Source organism: Stigmatopora nigra, chromosome 6 (assembly GCF_051989575.1).
Source record: "Stigmatopora nigra isolate UIUO_SnigA chromosome 6, RoL_Snig_1.1, whole genome shotgun sequence".
NCBI classification, from domain to species: Eukaryota; Metazoa; Chordata; class Actinopteri; order Syngnathiformes; family Syngnathidae; genus Stigmatopora; species Stigmatopora nigra.
Genome location: NC_135513.1, coordinates 5,449,178 through 5,470,987, shown reverse-complemented (window position 1 = coordinate 5,470,987; position 21,810 = coordinate 5,449,178). Strand labels below are relative to the sequence as shown.

At 40.2% G+C, this 21,810-nt stretch overlaps 1 protein-coding gene across 4 annotated transcripts in view; it reads left to right on the top strand.

Moving 5' to 3' along the window:
* Positions 1 to 21,810, top strand: part of pcdh7a (protocadherin 7a) — a 121,676-nt gene that overhangs the window by 92,737 nt on the left and 7,129 nt on the right. For all 4 annotated transcript variants that reach the window (XM_077718603.1, XM_077718602.1, XM_077718604.1 and 1 more), the window contains one exon: positions 260 to 1,036. In XM_077718603.1, the coding sequence (XP_077574729.1) occupies positions 260 to 1,036 (777 nt within the window). The remainder of the gene's footprint in view (positions 1 to 259; positions 1,037 to 21,810) is intronic.

Genomic DNA, 21,810 nt, shown 5'->3' with positions numbered 1-21,810 from the left:
ATCATGAAAGCCATAGTAATTGACTTTTTTAGTCAGGGAAAGTGATTCGATGTTTAAGGAACCACTTTTTATTCAAATTGCTTTGTGTATGGCCTGTATGTGAAAGAGCTGGTTGATTTACTCATTTTTAGTTCAGGCTGTAGGAATCTTATTCTAATTCAGGTTAGAAAGTTTGCAGAGAATAAATATATTGATTTGGACCTTGATTTTCGATTCACCCTTCTAACACGATGCCAATTTCTTGTTCCTTTCATTACAGGTAAGCAGAAGCTTACTTGCTCCACTATCACTGGACATTGCAGGGGATCCAGACAGTGATCGTGCATTAGGTAAACAGCGTCTCAGCGTCGCTATTGGTGTCCTGGCAGGAGCTGCAGCTGTCATCCTGGTCATCCTCCTAGTAGTCACAGCAAGGCAATGTGGCGTTCAAGGCAAAAATGGTTATGAGGCTGGCAAGAAAGAGCCAGAAGAAGATTTCTTCAGTCCATCAGGGGCTCAACCACAGGTTGGTCGTGGCAGCGGATCAGACCGAGGCCGGAAACCTCGACGGGACAAGCGTAATGGTGGTGGCGCAGCAGCTGGAGCTGGCAAGTCGGACAGGTCACTCTACAGTGGTATTGTCACTGTGAACGGACTTCGCCGCCATGCCAATGATGATGAAGAGGAAGATATCAGTGGCGCAAGTGAGCGTCTGGCGGCCCGCTACTGCGCTGTAGACGGTGACCCCGGAAGCCCACGGATGGGTGGTGGCAGACGGCACCAGTCAAGCCCGGATTTGGCCAGGCACTACAAGTCCAGCTCACCTCTCCCAGCAGTCAACCTCCAACCACACTCCCCTCCAGCTGAAGGAAAGAAACATCAGGCAGTTCAGGAACTGCCACCCTCCAACACATTTGTTGGCAGCGGGGTCTGCGTCGGGAGCGCCGGCTCCAGCAGCTGCAGCAGTGGAGGCAGTGGAAATGGAGACGCCATGTCACTGGGATCAGACCAGTGCTCAGAATATGGATGCCAGACTGGCAACAAGTACAACAAACAGGTAGAACACCGAAAGGTCACTTAAATTACATTTCTACTAATTTGCTTTGACAAAGTTCCCCCTTTATTGTTTAAAGTCAAACCGATGCTAACCATTGACACTAAACCACCACTTTGTGTCTAGCTGTCATGTACTTTGTCTGCTTGACACCCCCTGATCGCTGTCGCCTCCTCCCTCACTCACACGTCTTCTCATTTACACATCAGCCGACATGGTGTACCACACACTCCACAGCTCACATCTAAATACCGTTTTATCTCTGCAAAATAGCTTCCAGTGTGTGCGCAGACACACACAGAATTATTTCAAAATCCTAAGCCTTTGAGCCATGTGTGGGTACCCCGCTGTCCAAATGTGTGTGTGCTTTTAACATCATATATTGGCGGGATCTGACAAAAGGGATGCAAAGGCAACCCCCCACTGGACTGTGTAAATCTGGGTGTTTTTGTTTGTATAAAACTCCGACGTGTTCACAGGGTGAACTGTCGCAGGAGTGGGCGCATAGTTGTCTCCAACAGGCTAATTGGTTATATTGTGCATCAATTTGTTCTGTCAAACGCTTGTTAAAAAGAAATAAATGTGTATATATTATCATAAATGTGCATTCCTGGACTGTTGCAGGTGCAAAGCTATTAAAAAAGTAGTGCCATGTCTGTTTAGAGGATGTTGCAACTAAAAGGCAGTCCATCTGGCATATGAATACTTCATCAAGATCAGCTCAGTCCATCTATAGTAACACACATATGCTTCATCTATCAACTTCGATGCACTGACACAGCGTGGTTTCGGCAGTCCAAGGGGGAGTACTGCACTGAGTGATGATTGAGTGACAGCTTAGCCATCTTAAAGGGGTAGCGTCTTGCTTGTGTAACTGGCGGCTCAACATTTATCCTCCCCATAGTGGAAAAAGTGCTGACGTGGTCATTAAAAGAGAACCAGAGGAGCTTGTTGGGCTAATCAATTCATACACAGGACCCGCTGATCCTGCTCAATGCAGACACATACACACACATACACGCAAATGCAAAAGCGCACACAAAATAATGTACACACACTTCTGAGGTTAATCCATTACGAAGTCAATCCTCTTAATCTGCCTTTCCCAGGGTAAGAAAATGCTTACTGGGAGAGTTCTGGTCTTCATGCTTACGTGCATTCAAAACATGCCAACACATATTAAGGGATACGCAGATACTCAAACTGACAATGTAATGAATTATTCACCATACGGGGTAATTAACTCCTCTGCAGCAGGCTAGGTTGTACCCCTTAGATCCAAGTCTTCCTCCAAAATTTCTCACACTCAACTGATGCTTGTACGAATCTAAATTTGTAAACACAAACCACTTCTACATGTGGGTTTGTGTTGGTGAGGGTCGGATTTTTTTTCTTTTGGGACTACTTAATTCAAATGAATTTTATATGTGAATGTAAGGCAGCACTAGTCTCTGGGACAGAAAGGTGCTGAATGTAAGCCTAATGTAGGAAGCTGGGTTGCTGACAGATAGATTACAGAGTGGAAGCACAGAAGGAGTGAAAAAAATTATAGGAAAGCAAGGACATGAATTAAGAAAGATGGGAAGACGTTTCTATCCCAGAGTTACTTTCATGGGTCAGCAAAAACAATAATCTGTAAAGGAAAAAAATGTATAATATAATGTCAGCCTATAAGAGCCACTGGGGAGCTTCAAATAAGAAGGGAAATAATGGTCGAAACCACTGAAAAAAAAAATTGGGCTTCCTGGATGAGATGCTGCATTGCATCTGAATAAAAACTGCGGCATCCCAATCATTGACCTGTTATTCTTTTAAATACCAGGAAAGCGCGTGAGCCAGAGGCACCATTCTTGTGCTATTCATTTGTCCCTGCCATGCTTCTGAATGTACAATTTCAATTTTAACATCTGGAGCAAATTGAGTTGCATCTGGAACAAACACCTATTAAAAGATGAACTGAGGATGAATGTCAAGGGCACCATTACCAGAGACAGAGAGAGAGTTTCCATTTACCCTGTTACATGTAACTTGAGTAACTTCTTGACCATACGTTTTCCAAGTAGATTTGTTACAAGTCACTTTTAATATTCTATCTGCGCTGATTTGGGCTACACCATTCATTAGATATTTTTCCTGTTTATTCTACATATTAGATTTTACTTTACTTTTGCCAGAGATGCCCACAATGGCTCTACCAGTTTCACTAATGAGACATAGCAACAATAATGACAAGCCTCCATTATATCAACCAGACATAATAATACAATCGCATTACAACACACAAGCTTGCAGTCAAAAGTCGTTTGAGCACGCCGGCCTGGTCAATTCATGAAAAATAATTAACTATTATTTCACATAGAGCATTGTCGTCAGTGTGCAAATTTCAACCTCTCTCTCTCTCTCTCTCTCTCTCTCTCTATCTCTCTCTGTCTATATTAGTTTCTTGGAATGCAGAGTTTTTTTGTAACTATTGGTAGATATTGAGGAAATAGCTTCTGTCATTTAGCGACAGAATGCTACACTTACGAGTACAACCACCCCCTAAAAATATAATACAAATGGAATTAAAATTCAAAACTGAGAAATGTATCTCTCTTGAATCTACTCTTGTGGTTAATATATAGTAATTTTTGCGGGTGGTCCTAATGGCTTAGTGTCAAATGATCCTACCATGTGATTTAAATATTTTAATACCACTTAACAAATGAATGACTGGATAGTTAGTTACTGTTTTTGCCTGCTATTTGCATCTCATTTTTTATTTCCAAATACATTTCATTAAGAATAAAAAATGGATAATAGCTTCCAGGCAAGTGGAGCAAGGGGGAGATTGAGGGAGAAAGAGAATGCGAGAGGGAGGGACTGGTTTGGCTTGTAGCCAAAGAGCGAGAGTAGACTGCTGAGATGTGGGTCATCAGGATACCCGGTGGCATCAGAACACATTAATGATCACAGCGGTCAGATGGCAATGCAGTCAATATGGGCAAAGTGGCCTCGTTTTGCCCTCAAACCTCTGGCACCACACACATACGCCCAACCACACATGCACACCATCACCCAACCATTTTTCCTGGCTAATAGCCGTGATCCATTCTTAGATATGTCCATTCATTCATTCATTTGCAGTTCTCTTTGGTACTTATTTGTGGGGATAATACATAACATTATATGGTACTGTGTAATGTAACCAGGATGAATACTTTTCACGCAGACGCTGCACTTTTTTCTCCCATTTTACCTCTAGTTCGACTTTCACCTTTGTCGCTTGTCATGGTCCCCCGCTGTACTTGCCATATGCGTGGGCAGGCTACCTTTGTGTTGTCCTTCGGCCTGCGCTGACCTCAAATACATGGACTCAGCGTTTTCACTACTTTTACTGTAGTGAGCAATTTCTAAGTCAGATTGAGTTCATTGGTTGAGAGTGCCACAAAGGCACTATTGAACCGGCGAGAACCCCCTCCCGCCCCATCCACATGCATGCACACCTAGAGACTAATCAATGGCCCATTAACAAGGCCAAGACTGCAGGTGGGTTGACATTGCAGTTTTTAGCTTCTTAGATGACAAAACTGAAGGTCATCCTCATTTCTCACCACATCAGGCCCCTCTATGATTACACAGGCCAAGGACAAACTACAAAGCTGAGTTTGCCCCGAATAATCCGGACAGTCTTGTTCGTCTAATTGGACTGTATGGACGGATGTGGGTGAAGCGATTAGGTCTAAAGGATTATGAAATTGAAAAGCAGCTTTTCATTTCTGCGAAATCCCCTCAGGATTAAATATGATGAGCGTCTGTCATGGACTGACACCCGGACCGGCACGTCACTTGAGCACATCCGCACAGCCGCCTGCATTAAGGACATAGGGGTGAAGGCGCTGTCAGCCATGTAAGCGGGAAGCGCACAAGCCGCTCCTGTCCCTGTCGTCTCTCTAGCTGTACCACAGCCGCCATAACCGACCCGTAACCCCCTGTCAGGATGATACCAAAACACTGACACATTCATTAAAGTCACAGTAAGTTCAGAGCACGCACTCGGCCGTACACACCGGAAGGGGAGCGCTAGGTGGGAAGGCGGAAAGTTATGAGCAAGCGAAAGGTAAGTAGGACAAGGCAAACAAACTGTAGATCACCCATTAAAACACATGGATGTAGTGACCTGGAGACAAAAGATGTGAGGTGGGGAGGGTGGTGGTGGTGTTGGTGTAGTCAGTGGACATCATGGTGGGAACCTGAGCCATAAGAGTGGGAGAGGATTGGAAGGAAAAGTTGAAAAGTTCAAATGGATCCAGATGCTTGTTTTTGTTCAGCGCCTTGAGAATATTGATTTATAATTGACTCATAAAGAAACACAAGGGAATATTTGAGGTTGACAGATGCCTGCACACAGTTATATTGTTCTAAGTAAAGAGTTACTCCTGCGCATTGATGTATTTTTTTTATAACAAAAACTATTGTCAGCAACAAGGATGAAGTACCTTTTTTTGCCTTGAACAGTTGGTGTTGTTTGTCTTCTAATTCAAAATGATAACATTTATTGTTTTCATTTTGTAGTAATGAACATTTTGTAGAAACTCATCTTTGTTTTAATTACTATAGTGAGGCAGACGCGTTAATTAATCTCTGCTGTATAAGATTCTAATTTAAGGTAAATAAACAAAAAGGTGTCAGTCAGTTTGGGATGATCTCTACTATATAGTTATGAATCAAAGCAGAATCTGCACACGTAAATGCTCAGTTGACATGTTACCAGTACGCTGAGACATTTGTTAGTTTAGGTCATGTGCTTATGGGTACTTTGTAGACTACTGCCCTTGTAAGCAGCCCATCCCTTATTTAGAAATTTAGCGTATTCCCAATACTTTTCTCCATGACGGGTACTCCATTGTCCATTATAATCTGCATGAGTCTAACTGCAGAAGTTGCCATGGCTCTCTATTTTAGAAAGAGATTGAGTGCTACTGCTGTGCTTCTTCTCCACACACATCATGTAAATCCGCATGTCCTCCACAGGATATAAGGATTAAACCTCAAAAGGTTTTATTGAGGTATTTAGGTAAGGGTTAGGGCTACTTTAAAATCTTCACAGAATGGATGTCAGTCATAAATCCCTACTATATATGACATTTAGTCACAATAGGTGTGTTGTGTCTCGAAGACAAAGCCTAAAAAGGAAATTAGAAGCCTTACAAAAGTCAGAGCCACAAAAGTGTTTTTCTCCTAGCATATCAAGGTCACCCTAAGGTTGGAATGCGATTGCAAGTTGCATTACTGTCTAGTCTGTTGAGCACACCAGATAAAACACACATGCTGATAATGTCACTGTGTTAGCAATTCTTCTCCTTGGCCTTTGTTTCAAGTTCTGTGAGAAAATGGCAAGAATGCGGGAAGGTCACTCACACTCACAGACAAGCTGGGGCATGGGATACGTGCTGCAGACTCCCTAAGATGTGTGATTGCAACACAAACAGACACCAAGAGAGCAGCTCAGTGAAGCCATGCTTTTATGAGTACATAATGATGTATAATTACACAAATCCATTTCTTATGCACATACTCCCCCTGCACCACAAGCTCTGATAGGAATGTGATGACACACAAGTCATGATAAAAAAGTTTTCCAGCTCTTACATCAGTTTCTACTTGCATTCCCTCTGGACGGAAACACACATGCGTATGCATACAGTACATACTTGCGTACAGTGGGATACACAAAAGAATCCACACTAAGATGCTGCCTTTTATTTGCTTTCTACAAGGTCCTCAGCTTTACAATGCAACTCGGAATTCAGCTTTTGTGCCTTATAGTATTATTGTAATGGCTGTCTGGGGGGTTAAATAACATTGTCCGATAGCGCTAAACAAAAGACACTTTTCTTCACAGTAAAACCCAAATAATAAAAAAAAAAAAACATGCTGGTCCGAGACTGCTATTAAACCCCTACCCAAATGTATCCCATGAATTAAGTGTTTGTTTTGATTCAGCTTTAACAAATTAATTTTAAATTGAACTAAACCATTTGAGAATGAACTACACCAGCATGTCTGATGGTTTCGAATCAAAATTAATGCGACTCATGTGGTAGTGTGTATCTTGACCCTGCCAGAATGTTGGATCGGGATGGAGTTTATTGGCCTCTGAGGGAAAGATTTTTATTATTGCCTTTCGACTATTAAGTTGTGATGGAAAGAATACCGATTATTTCTAACCCAAGTTCATGTTACTTGATAGCAGGATTAAACAAAATCACACATTTCCCCAAAGAAATTAGCTGTTATTTATCACATCTATCCCCAGCATACTGTTGTGTGAAAATATTTTGGCAATTGTTGAAACTGTGTTCACCAAATTTCCTTTTAAAGAACATTTTTAGAACCTGAGAATTTGTGCAATTCACTGAGGGATACTAATTACTCAAGTGTGATTGACAAGACGCTTGCACAATCCAGTGTGCGTACATTTTGTTGCTGATAACACCCGACAGTTGTTAAATTGTGGGAATTGAGGACTGACCTTGACCTTTTAAGTATCTTAAAACTGAATTATTAGATGTGATTGATGCATATACGTATAACGTGTTCACGTAGCAGTGAAATTGTAATTTTTCCTTATAATATTCATATACTATCTTTAACACATTGGCTGCCAAAGAGCTTTTTTACTGGGTGAATTATCACTGCCGCCACTCCTGGTTAAAATGGGTTTTGTCATCTATCGCTGTCAATTGCGATACTATACTTATCTATTCTAGAGAGTTAAATGAACTTGCAAAAAGAGGGAAAAATGAGAGGAACTATTTAGCTCACTTAGAAAGTGCGATCAAAACGGTGACAGAAATTGTTAAGCATACACTACAGATAGCACAAGAGTTGAATCGTGTATTGCATTTGCACTACAGGACCATCTGTACACAAAGGGGCTATTTTTGAAAATGGTCTGGTAAAGTCTATTTTTCAAGCAGTGTGTGAAGAGTGACTGGCTGTTCCATAAACTGTACACCTGCACTCTCTGCTTCTGAACACAGCATTCTGTAAATCAGCCAGTAAAAACTGTCCCTCCAATCCAACCACCCCACCCTCCTTCTGCCACTAACACGCACCCACACCAACATATGTGCACACACACACATCATCCACCGTCTGTCTTTCTTTTGATTGATTTCTCTGTTCCCTCAGAGTATGTTGATTTCTTTTATTTCCATCCATCTGGATAACTGGAGCCATCTTTTTAAAACCTGTTTTTATAATGACGTTGACTTTTTTTTAATAGAACTTAATAGAGTCTTATATATACCAAATGGTTCCTAACAATCCACCCACACACACACACTTCATTTTTTAGGTTTATCCTTTAAGTCAGCCCCACTTTACCTTCATTTCTTTCATGCAATGACAGAACTAAAGAAAAGGCCTTAGTGGGAACATGGGAAATAAAAAATAATTCAAGTTAAACTATATTTTTACTGGCGAACAAGAGCTCATTTATCACTAGATATCGACTTACTATATATTGACTTATTCGATGCAGTGTGAGTGTAAAAAGACTTTGCAATAGGAAAGCTCCTTAGACCAAAGTGCATGGAGCCCCGGGTCTAATGTAGCCATATGTTTTAGGATTGTTTGGCGTAAATACTAGATAAATCACAAGATCAAAATGGAGATAGAAGAAGAGCAGTGGAGGTGTGGGATGAAAACAGAAACTGTTGAGTAAAGACACATGGGATTGTTGCTCTTTGGCGATGACTGAGAGAGAAGAGTGATGCAGTAGAGCTATGCCGGTAGAAGAGATGAAATAAGACGATGTGAAGGGAAAAAATATGATGTGTCATTGCAATGAGTGGTTGGTACAGAAGGAACAAAAATATCCTGGAGAAAGATTGAAATGAAGAATGTGGGTTTAAGGTTAGTCCAAAGGGGCGGGCACGGTCGACGATAGAATAAAAACACTTTCTACCTACAGTTTCGAGGTTATATAAATATGAGTCGGCCGGCTGCTCCCCGCAGTGATGTTCCAAATATTAATATTGACCCATGCCTTTCTTAATCTATGTAAGCATTCATTTATAAGTGGATTTTCTTTTTGCCCCGCTCTGTTTATTATGGTATCCAGGGAATGAGTAGACCAGGCATATAAACTAATGTGGCTTTTATGCATCCTTTTATTTATGTTTTTATTTTTTTTTTAATTGTGTCTTGCTCATTTAATGTAATATAGAGAACTCTAAATGACCTTGTTTTGAATTGTGCTACACTATTAATTTGCGACGACTGATGGTGCAGTGGTTCTTTCTCCTGACTTCGGTGTTGGCAACTTGGGATCGATTCCCACTCTAAGGCGGTGTGATTCTGAGTGCGAATGGTTGTCTGTTCCTATGTGTGTCCTAGAATGACCTGGAGTCAGCCGGAATAGGCTACAGCACCCCGCGACCCTGACAAGAATAATCTGAGCCTGCTTACTACTTACTAATTATTCTTCCGGAAAAAGTGATGCACAAAAGCGTTTTCTTATCCTTTCCATACTTATGAAACACATTTGGAGTATGTTTTTTTTGTTTAAAAAGCTAATTTTTATCACTGAACAAGCAACTCGGTAGAGGGTAGAAATCTCTATATGTTCATGGAAGGTGGAGAGCACCATGGCAATTCTGTAGAAATCTATTAACCACTATTTTTTTTTTACATCACATCTTACTATTACATTATTAGTCTTTTGCCAAAAGCAACTGATCTCTGGGGCATTTAACAACAACTTGGCGTCAGTTCAGCAGACCAATCTCACAGTATTATAGCAAAGTTGATACTTAATGGGTCAACACTGCAACGGAGCAAATCACTTGTGCATTATTTAAAAAGTCTCTGTTCTCTTGTTTTGCAAATACATACAGCTATTATGTAGATAGCCACTTACAGCCCTTAAGGTAAAAACGGGGAAATGAAACCAACCAAAACAACAACAAAAAAACACCACGGTCTTATTGAATATCAGATGTGAAGATATAACACAAACATGTTTTAATCAAAGTCATGCAAATGTACTAGCCAAATTAGAGATCCTGAGGGGTTTTTATGTGGATGAAACAGCAACCTTTAATCGTGTGGATGAAAGAATACTCGACAGACTAAAATGCTATACCTGATGTATGGGTACAGACACACAAACACTTTATTGCACGATTCTCTGACGGTATCACACAGAGTAAGATCAGAAGGGAGGATAGTTGTTGAATGTTTACTGGTAATGCCCCACACACACATGCGGGCTGACTGGTCAGCCCTTTTTTAAAGCCTGAATAAAGAAGCGGCTGTGATGCAGTGTTAACATGAAAGCATTCACGGCTGTTAAAAAGAGCCGACTTTGATTAGAATGTGATTTGTAAGAGCGTTTTTAATGCTAGCCGCTGCTGACGACAATGCTTTTAAATCCGGCAAAGCCCAAGCAGGGCAGCCTTCTGTCGAGAAAAAATGTGAATAATTATTTCACCTCTACATCTTTGTGAGATATTTTTCTTTCGCAAGTACTGTACGTATCCACTTTTAAGATTTAGACAGTCACACTTGCAGGAAACCACAACCATAAAGCAACCAACAACACCTTCATGTGTGACCAAATTATTGATTACTGTTTTCTGATGGAAAAATATGGACTAATGGGAACCTGGACTACCTCAAGCAACGCATTCATCAGAAGTCATTTGAAAGAGAATGAGAAGTGAGAAGGACAGACGTAAAAAAATAAAGGTCAAAAGTAAGTTAGATTTGTGCATATTGTTGTCAGATTTTAAGATGTTTTATTTATGGATATAAATCATTAAATTTTATTTTGACTAGGTCATTATTGGGTAGTGTGTGGCCATAGCGAGACCTAATGTTGCTCACAGTGGTCATCAGTGTGCTCAGACAGGTTGTCTGTATGCCGAGATATATGAAAAATTTGAGGGAACATTGCTTGTAATTCATTAACTTACAAGTTTAATCTAAATTCTGTTATTTAGAGTTGTATTGAAATTTACTCAACCCCTTCTGCATATCACGCTACCGTCAATGTATCAGAAACTCGCTTCTAACTAAAAAAAAGGGCGCTGCTGAGTGTATACATATGCTCTTTATAATGCAACATTTCACAGTTGAAAACGTCCACAACATATCAAAGAACAACAATTTGAATTTCTGTTACAAAAGCACTGCTGCCAGATATTACAGCATCACATCTTTGAGTGTTATGTTTTACAAAATTGACATGATCCAGGGAAACACTTGACTTGATTCCAAACAAAAACGATGACATTTACTGCTGAATGAACAGCCATGGGCTTTTTCGCAATCATTCCTTGGCACCCAGTAGCTCTACTGTATGTGTTGTGTAGTCGCCAATATAATGACTCCTCACAGAATTAGTTTAGACAGCTTGGATACAAATGCAGGGCAACAATTTACTTAGACATTTCACCCTGGGAAAATTACGGCTGACTATTTTTATAGTAACCATGTATGAGACCCAGAGCAAGCTTTGTTTCTACTCCCTTACACAAAAAATTAGCACTAGTAATTGGAAAAAGTACTATTTAGGGCAGGGGGTGGACAAGTCTGGTCCTCGAAAGCCCCTAACCAGTCTGTTTCGCATATTTCCCTCCTCTACCACACCCAAATCAAATGATCAATTCATCCGCAAGCTGTCCAGAACTTGGTACCGATCCAGATTATTTGATTCAGGTGTGTTGGTGGAGGGAGATATGGAAAACAGACCAGATAGGGGTTCTTGAGAACCGGACTTGGCCACCCCTGATGTAGAGACTGTTTACTAGATGTGAGAATCACCATTTGATAGAAATACATACATGTAACGCTCATGAATGATTGGTACTACATGTTCAGCAACACAGCAAAATTGATCTGAAATTAAAAGTCACCAGTGCCAACAGTGGTGTTGGTAGGGAGGTATAGATATCCTTCCAATTAAATTATTGCTGGAAATGCAGCCAACATTCTGCAGCCCGGTGAAGCTCGCGTCTTGTGCTGAAAATCAATTTCCAATTTTGAATATCTCAGAGTGAGCCGCTACCACAATTTCAACAATTCCACAACTTAGATTATCAAGAGGATACAGGACAAAGACTCGTGATGAATGAATAGAAGTACTAATAAAAGTAAACTGAATGCCCTCTCTATTTTTCATCCTCATAAAATTGTATCAAGCTGAAAAACTATTTTCTCTAAATCAACAGGATATTGCAAAATATTTTATGGGTCAAAACTGTTACGTTCTAACCACTCTACCAACCACAACTTAAATCCGAGTTATTTCGTTTATTTGATGGCAATTTTTATTAATAATTATATTCCTTATTTTTGATAAGCAGTATTTGCTGCACAGTAAAATGCTATCGCAGTGATAATTAATGTCTTTGTAGGACAACACAGCAGGCAGCTTACCTGCTAAAAAAATAAATATATGTTCTGATATAAACTTTCTATTTAAATTCACTTTCAATAATAGCTTACTCTGATTGATGACTACGACCCAAAGAGCTTGTTGTAAATCAATGTGCACAATTTAATCTTAATGGCAGTGTTCAACCTTCGCACATAAAAATGGCATGCAAATCTATATTAACTATGGAGAAATGGCTAATTCCTACCAACAACCTGTAGATTATGATGAAGCACGAATGATTATTAAGAATATATCATCAGTTTGTGGTGTACATATAGTATCCATTTGTGACAAACATATTTATACAGGCTGTGGGGTACATTTGCATTTTAAGTATTATTTCGTAATGCCAAAATGTGCATATTATTCAGGCTAGCGTGGCAAAAGGATGCAACGACAGACGTAATTTCTTAATGCCCAACTGTTTTTTTCAAAGTCAATAGCGAAACTGGTCCCGAAGCAGAAACGTGTGATGTAAGGATATTGATGGGCAAGGCTGAATCCTTCCCTGCCTTCTCATTAACTCGCCTCTTTTCCTTCTTCCTCTTCTGTTCGATGGCCCGGCTGTCTCTGGTGTATCGAATGGCACATGCACGCGAACCACAATACACATCAACACACATCAATGGACACACGCGCATGCAAGAAGTCTGTTTGCATACCAAAAGCATATTTCATAGCTCAAAGAAGTTGAAAGCTATATTAATTATGCAGACTGCACACACACACTCACACACACACACACGGAAAGAAAGAGTGAGGGTGCACTTCTGTTCCATTCTTCCTCTGCGTCAAAGGAGTCAGAGTGTGAGAATGATTGAGTTTCTCTGCGTCAAGGAGAGAGAGCGAATGAGAAATTGTGCAGTGGGAGAGAAAGAGTGCACTGTCCTTAAACTGCGCAAACTCATGTTTATGTGGGTGTGTGTGTGTGTGTGTGTGCGTGCATGTGGGTGCGTGTGTGTGCATGTGTGTGTGTGCTGTCTGGCCAATATAACGCCCTCTCTGTGTCCCCCAAGCCACTCAGTGTCACTCACACACACTGCGACTATTGTTAAGACGTTGGCCGATGTGCTCCCAAGGCCATTTGTGTGCCACTCTTTCCGTCACAAAAGGGCAGAGAGGGCTTTACTTAAGTCAGTGGTGTGCAACCTGCAAGCCCCAAGCCACTTACGGCCTATGGCCCAGTTTTAGCCACCCTGTAACATATTTGAAAGTTCAAATTAGATGAAACACACTCAAAAGTACATCTGTTTGCTAATGGTTAAATTTCAATTTTCACTTTATAGTATGTGCTCATTGCTACTTTAACATATTTCATCACTTAAGCATACATGGCATTGTTAAAAGTATATACACTGCTTATAAATTGCCAATATTTGTGACATAAAAAGGGTGATCAATATTAATTATTTCAACACATTTGTAACCATTATAGTCACGTATGACCTGCAAAATGTTCAGTTGTGTTAAAAAAAATTGCTCAACCCCCTGTGTAGAATATTTTTCAGTGAGGCACGTATTTGTTTTATTTTATTTATATTTACATCAAACTCTGAGTGCTGAGAACAATTGTTCATCTTTGGGCTCCAGTCTTCCAGTGTGGAGTTTACTGCAAAATTCAGTCTCTATTCATGTAATTGTTAAAATGACATGGTATTACTGGGAAATCTACAGGACGAAGTATTAACTGTATGACACTTAGTTCCTCTTATATCTCTATGCACATTTCTAAATTGTAATGTGCTGTCTTTGAGGGGGCAAGGGCAATGTTCCATCTGCTACTATCTGACAGCATACTAGGCCAACCTCTGTCTAACCTTGTAGCATGAGTGACACTGATTTTGAAATGGCAAGATGGATTTCACTTTGTTGTGGCGAGTGGCCACGTCACCCTTCTTTGGCTCAGCCCGTTGAGCATCACAACGCGCCGATTTGATACGGGTGTGAGCTAGGCCAGCAAAATATGTAAGGGAAAGACATGGCCAGATATGATAAACCAGACAGTGTTCAATAACAAAAAGACAAGAGCAGCTTGTTGGAGATAAAAGTGAGTGTATGGGAAAGAGTGTGGGCAGAATGCAAAGAAGTAAAGAAACGTGTGCAGTCACAATTGCAGTGGAGAGGGATAGAGACCTTGCAATCCGATATCTGATGTCCTTTATTGGCTGTCTATTGTTCACAGCAGTACTGCTAATTACTCTCAACAGGGTGCATGGTGTTTTTGTGTATGTGCGTGTGACTACATCCTCACCCTCACTTTTACTCTTCCATTCACTGCCTCTCCACAGTGACACTATTGTCCAGCCTCCTCTAGCTCAACCTTAATGGACATTAGCAGTACTCCTAACGTGAGGACAATTAGAGTCTAATGGTCCACACAACTAGAAAGCCATCATACATATGTATGGTTGTGACCATACACTCACACGCGCACAGAGGGTCGCCTGTGTACCACCATCCTGTTAGCGTCATTTTCCCACAATAGACGTTGTCATGGATATCTATAAGAGAACGATTGTTAGTGGGATGAGCTGTGGAAAGCGATGAGCATCACGACTGAGCCACACACAGAAAAACACTGCAACAAAAGAAGCTAATCTGAGTCATGGGCATTTGTCCGGTAAGCCTGGCCTCACATCCCACTCCATGAGCTTTTGTTGCTGTTTTGTTTTCAACCCCCTATACATGGTCCGGGCTGCACAAAGGGATAAACATTTCAAAAGCCTGCAAACAGAGTCAGTGATTTTCACAGTTTTTTGTGTAGGGAATGTGTGTGTGTGTGTGTGTTGTGTTGTGTTGTGTTGTGTTGTGTGTGTGTGCGTGCGCGTGGGTGTGTGTGTGCGTGTGTGTGCACGCGCGTATGTGCGTGTGTGTGTGTAAAGCCAGATGGAGAGTTGGCAAGTTCGGCCAATTCCAGAATGGACAGCTTGATGGTAACAAAGCCATGGTAGATAGCAATGTGTTAGGTCAGAGGCTATCTCTCCTCCGTGCACACACTTGTACAGGAACTAGTTAGACTATTATTGTGAGTTAAATGGCCAGTGGCAGCAGTTAAGCTTTAATTGCTACAGGCAAGCGAAAGTGATCTACAGGTTTCTGCACCGCACTGCGATGGTGTTTATCATGGAGAAGGGTTTGGGAGTACCAGCGGTGCCCGCATGAGGGGCCCGCACTACTGCAGTGGAGAGAGAAAGAGATGCAGTGAGAGAGGGAGACTGCATCAGTGTGATCAGATGACCTCGCTGCTGCTGCAGTTAATGTTCTCTGGCACTCAGACACAAGGCTAAGGCTCTTCCTCATTTCGCAGGCTGCTGTACTACAAACGAGTATGTGTTTGTGTGAGAGGTGTGTATTAGGGTATATGTGAAATGGGTGCCCATAGCCCAAACTAGGTATAAGTAGCAAGCACACTTTATTTCATTCCTCTGGTCTTTATTGAGTCCTTCTGTACTTATGCCGCACTCCCCCCCTCTTTCTCTACAACTCATGCCCTCTCTTCGTACCTTCCAACCCTCTGTGCCTCTCCTTCGCCCCCCTTCTTTTTCCTCTCTCTGCAGTGCAGCATGGTGATTATCATTCCTCTCACAGAGTCAGGCCTGATAGTCAGATACTGCTGAGCACCCTTCTACATCACCTGCTCCTACAGGGAGCAATAGAGGGAAGCAGAGACAGAGAAGAGAGGAGTGAAGGAGGAGGTGTGCAGAAAGAAAGAGAGAGAGAGTGCATGTGTGTGGAGAAAAGGAGAGAAATGTTGATCGGAGGACAATAGGCAGGAAAAGTGCAGGAGCAGGAAAAAAAAGGGGCAACTGCTCTAGCTGCGAAGGTGGTCCCGCTGCAGCAAACTGCAAATATACGGGTGGGTGGGTGTGCACACCTGCCAGTAAACAACTGTGCACAACACGTATGTCTTTCTACTATTTTCATGGCGGCCAAGTGTGTGTTGTGGCAACAAGGGTGCCTTGGCTTATCAACATGTGGGAGCAGACACTTGCAGTTTTTTTTAGCAATATTCTTTTTACCACCTGCTGTTTCAACTTGCTCCATGTCATTTACTATGTTCTGCAAAAATAACGAGTATAGCTAAAAAGAACCTTTACACTGGTGAGCTTGTAACACGTGGGTGTATAGTCCAAAAGTTGACCGACTAAGCAAAACTAATGTGATATGTGACAAAATATTTGGACCTTAGGAAACACATACTTTCAAAAACATTTAATCCTTTAAAAAGATCATGTATATGATCAGATCTCCATTTGATTCTTGTTTATAGTTTGGTTTAACTGCTGTGTGATGTGACTCATATGGATTTGATCTTTTTCTACATCTCTAGACACGTGTCCGCTTGACCTCGCATTTAGTATAACAACACATATTGAATGTTATTTGCAGCCAAGCCTCAAGGAGTAACGGAATTTCACGTCAGTCACTGTGAAGAGTGACGCACAAACACGTGCGCACACACACACACACACACACACACACACACACACACCAATCTATATTTAAATTAACGTTGTATAGATAAAATATATGAACTTCAAATGAATTGTCAGTCAGCCTCATTCAAATGACATATTGTGAAATGCTTTCTGTCAGCATATTTCACTTTTCTCCTCCTTATAAGTCCTTCATGCATAATTTGAACAAATGCTGCCAAAGGTTTTAAAAGATTAATGTATACCCATTTCTTGAACAAACCTGAATCTCAAAACAAAGCTCGAGAATGCACTCCATCAAAAAGAAGTCAAAGGTGAGTTTTCTGTCTTTGGTCCCCTTTGGCAATGTGATAAAACAGACAAGTAAACTGATGATAACAAAGCAATGTTAAGACTTAAAGACTAGTTTATGTCGAGGGGGATTTGAGTTATTCAAAGAAACTAAGGAATTAGAGGCCTATTGTTATGAGTACAAATTAAAAGTGTACATTGGAATTCACACTAACAGAGCAAAAGCCAGTTTGCTATTGTAGAGACATTACATCAACCCATAAAAAGCTTTGTGACATATTGGCTCAAATGATTTTCTGTTCGTGTAAAGTCACCCCATTGAAGATACAGTATTTTATCGTATGGGGTGTGACAATATATCATGATACTTTGTATCCCAATAGGTTTTTGATTGCTCACACCCCAAATCAATTTATCATTTGAAAAAGTTGCCCCTTTTTAATACACTCATTTTTTTCAACTATTGTGCAATGATATAGTCTTGTTGTAATTATTTACAAAAGAATTACCGAGCTTTCTCATAGTCTGGTAGGAAGTATGGTAGATAATCAGTCCTGCGACCAAAATACGCCATTTAAGAGTCACAATATTCTTGAAATTACTTTTGTGGTAATTTCATGAATGTTTACCTACTCGTTTGGTTGTATCTAATAAAGTTTTCAATTATCCTAATTTTCATTTTTGCTAATACGGCTCAAATGAGCCACACAATGAATAAGTCTTTCCTCCCTTTAGGGACTACTAAGCTCCTCAAAGTATTTGGTAAATCTGTCCTTTAATTGAGTCTTACAATCTCCCATGTGAATAGATATGATCCACTTTTTGCCATGGAAATAATCACATTGAACAAGTGAAAACGTGTGTAGGAAATGAACACCACTCTAAAAGACAGCGGGTAGAGTAATTAGGATGCAAAGATCCGCCCCTCAATCTTTGTTAGGAAAATATCAACTACCTGACAGTTGGAATTGCAAAGAGGATGTCAGGTGTCTGCTTGATTGACGGCCGACCTCTGGCTTATTTCTCGCATACTTCAAAAACACTAGCAGAAAAATAAGCCTGTAACAAAGGCAATCATGCATTGATAACATAACAGAAACCCTGTGATAGCATTTGATAAAATCATGTTTTTTTTTATCTTCTGTGCCACATTTCCTCACAATTCTCCCGAAATTTACAGCAGGCAAATTGTAATCACTTCCAATTCTAATTGAATATCAAATATCTTGTAGTATGGCAAGATAAGAAAACTCGATAAGTTTTATTTTCCTCCAAAATATATAGTTTATGCTAAATATGACTTCCTTATGTCCGAGTTTTGGTGATCTGTCTATCTTTACTCCTCCTTGTCAAAACCCTTAAGTTATGCAGATTCTGCATGAAGGCAAAGGAAATTGCTTTTCGTTCTGGCAACCAAGTTTGTTATATTACAGTGTGTATAAAGCTCATCCTGTTGATTCATTATGCAGACCAGCATGTAGCAGGACACAAACTTCACATCCAACTGCGCTGCACAACTAAAACAAACGTTACTGCACGCAGATGTTGTGTATACCCAAACACACGTGTTGAATATGCAGACACATGTAACAAGAAGAGAGAGAGAGAATGTTAATTAACTCAAAGCTTGTTAATTCTCTTTGAACCAACTGGTGAGGAGGTTTACACACTAATTACCTTGATGACTGAGACAACCTTTACATGCACACACATGCAAATCTTCACATTTCAGACGGCGCCATCCATGCACATTCTCACAGGCTGACACAACACATCTTAAGGGCGTTGAAAGCACCATCCATGCCTTTTAAGTGTGCTACCATTAAGGTGTTAAATCTAGCTTTGAAGCATATGCACAGACACTCACGTGCAACTGTGACTGGCATCACTATCTTGCTGTTAAGTGAAAATGACGTTATTTCGAGACTTTTTTTTCTTTCCATCTGCCAAAAAAAAACATCCACAGCCGCTCTGGTTCTGTTAACAACGCACAAAGTATGTCAGACTCAGAGATTTCCATTGCATATGTTTGCACAGGGCTTTATACACATTGGACAACTCACTTAAGGACATGCACCAGAGTAAAGGAGAGTAAAGCTCCCATGTCACTACTGAACTCCAATGGCCTGTGTAAGATGAACAGGGAGGGCTTTTTTATGTCCTCTCTCAAACTCAATTAATATTCCATCAGGCATGAATTCATAGGCAACAATGTACCTCTCTCACAAATCATCAGTGTTTGTACGTGGGTGTGTATGTGCTTTCTTGTGCATAATGCTTACACTACTAAAGCTGAAGAGCAGCTACAAAAGCACCCTGGGGTCTAACAACTCTAATTTGGATCAGCAAAAAATTGTACACATTCACACTTACCTCAATAAGATTCATGACACAACTGCAAAATCTTGTTTATGTGGACAGCCGTGTTTTCGCAGGGCACTTCTACTTTTAGTATTAATAACAAAGGCTGAATTGTGCAACACGACTCTAACAACGGAATTTAAATGGGATAAACAAAGTGAAAAAGCATCATTAATCACAAAACCATTTTTATTTTGAGTCCAGTAGAGTGAAAATTGTAGAATATTATAATTAGGGTTAGAACAGTTCAAGCGGATGTATTGAACCGTTTGAAATTTTGCATGCTCAATTTGGTTGATTTGCATACAGTTTCGGTTATGTTTTCTCTCAATAAATTTATTTTGAGAATGATAGAAGCAGTCCATGTAGAACTTAAGTTGTCCAAGGAAGTTGTACACCACTGAGTTTGAGAGAAGAGCACCAGTAGCAAATATGGAAACTTGGCTTGAAAACCTCTCAACTTCACAACGGTCTCCTAATGGATAAAAAGTGGATAGAAACAAAGTTGTCAGTCGATATTACTCCGTGTATGCTGCCGGAAACAATCATATTTTAACATGTCTAAAACGTCAGTATCCAACAATGAATGTTGCAACTACACATAAAAATAAATCAGCATGATACTGTCAATGCAACTAAATCGTTTTTCAGATAAGTTAATCTTTCAAGCCAAACACTTAAAGCTTGAATATAAATTTCTCGTGGTTTTTGCTGATAAAGGCCCAATGTTGACGGTTCTTCAAGTTGCTGAACTCTACTGGAATGACATTTTAGTACACCATGGTGCGCCATGATGCTCAATTCAGATTTTTACTTAATTCCAATATTGTGTGTTGCCATTCACACTTCCTAATCCGATATAGATGAGTCATGGATTAAAAAAAATGAAGGTCATATCTGAACATCAAGATTCGACTACATGTTGGAAAAAAATATCTTTATATTAGAAATGCAGTAGCTTTAACCTGACCAAAAATGAGTTTATACAGTGAATAATAAATGCTAAATTCCTCAAAAAATCCTATACAACACCAATTATTCTGGGGGGAAAAAAGACTTCGACATCAAATTATTTCTTTTCCGATCTTAAAATCCCAAAAACAAAAATTAGGTGGATATTGTGTGTTGCCATTCACACTGCCTAATCCGATATAGATGAGTCATGGATTAAAAAAAGTGAAGGTCATATCTGAGCATCAAGATTCGACTACATGTTGGAATAAAATCTCTTTATATTAGAAATGCAGTAGCTTTAACCTGACCAAAAATGAGTTTATACAGTGAAAAATAAATGCTAATTTCCCCCAAAAATCCTATACAACACCAATTATTCTGGGGGAAAAAAAGACTTCAACATCAAATTATTTCTTTTCCGAACTTAAAATCCCAAAAAACAAAAATTAAGTGGGGCTTAATGAAAAGCAAAATTATGAATGTCATAACAGAATCAGTTCAGAGAGAAATTGAATTTAATGAGTAAGATTTTTGCAGACGACTCATGTAATTTCTTTTCCTTCGAGGATGATCGAGGCAGGGCGATTGAAGAAGTTGTGGGTTAATAAACCTGTCGTAGGGAAGAGGAGAGGGACTCACAACGAGGTCAAGGACACATTATTGATCGGCAGATCATAAAGCTGACTAGGATATTAAGGGAGGGAGGCTGGAAAGAAAGCGGTCCAAAGAGAGTTACTGTTGTTAGAAGCAGAGTAGACTGCAGTGAGAAAGATGAGTGGGGGAGGAGTTTCATTGGGGAGCTTGGATGGAGTGGAGGGGAAATGAAATTAGCAGGGTGAAAGAATGAAAAAGGGCACCTCGCACCAGCAAAGGACCAGAGGGAAATTGAATTATATTGAATTATGGCTCAAGTGATGAATTCTGTAGTAGAACAGACAGACACGCACACACACACACACTTCAGTTGCCCTGAGATCATTAATTTAAAAAAAAGAAAAACTAATTTTAAAGTTGTAAATCCAAACTCTGCCATAAAACTACTTTTGGCTGGGTTTATGGTTTACCTAGATGACACAAATCAGATGACTTTTTGTGAGATTTGCTACAAGAGAAAACAAAGGCCATTACTGCCACACATGGGTCATATATACACAACAAGAAACTCGAGCAAAAATGCAAAAGTTGTGTTTTGCTTTTACTTTAATTCCACATTAACATTACCGTTTTGTGTGGGAAAATCTATGCAGAGGAAAAGGTAAAGGGCATGAAACCTCGAATAGTGCAGTCTACACTTTTCTTTCTCC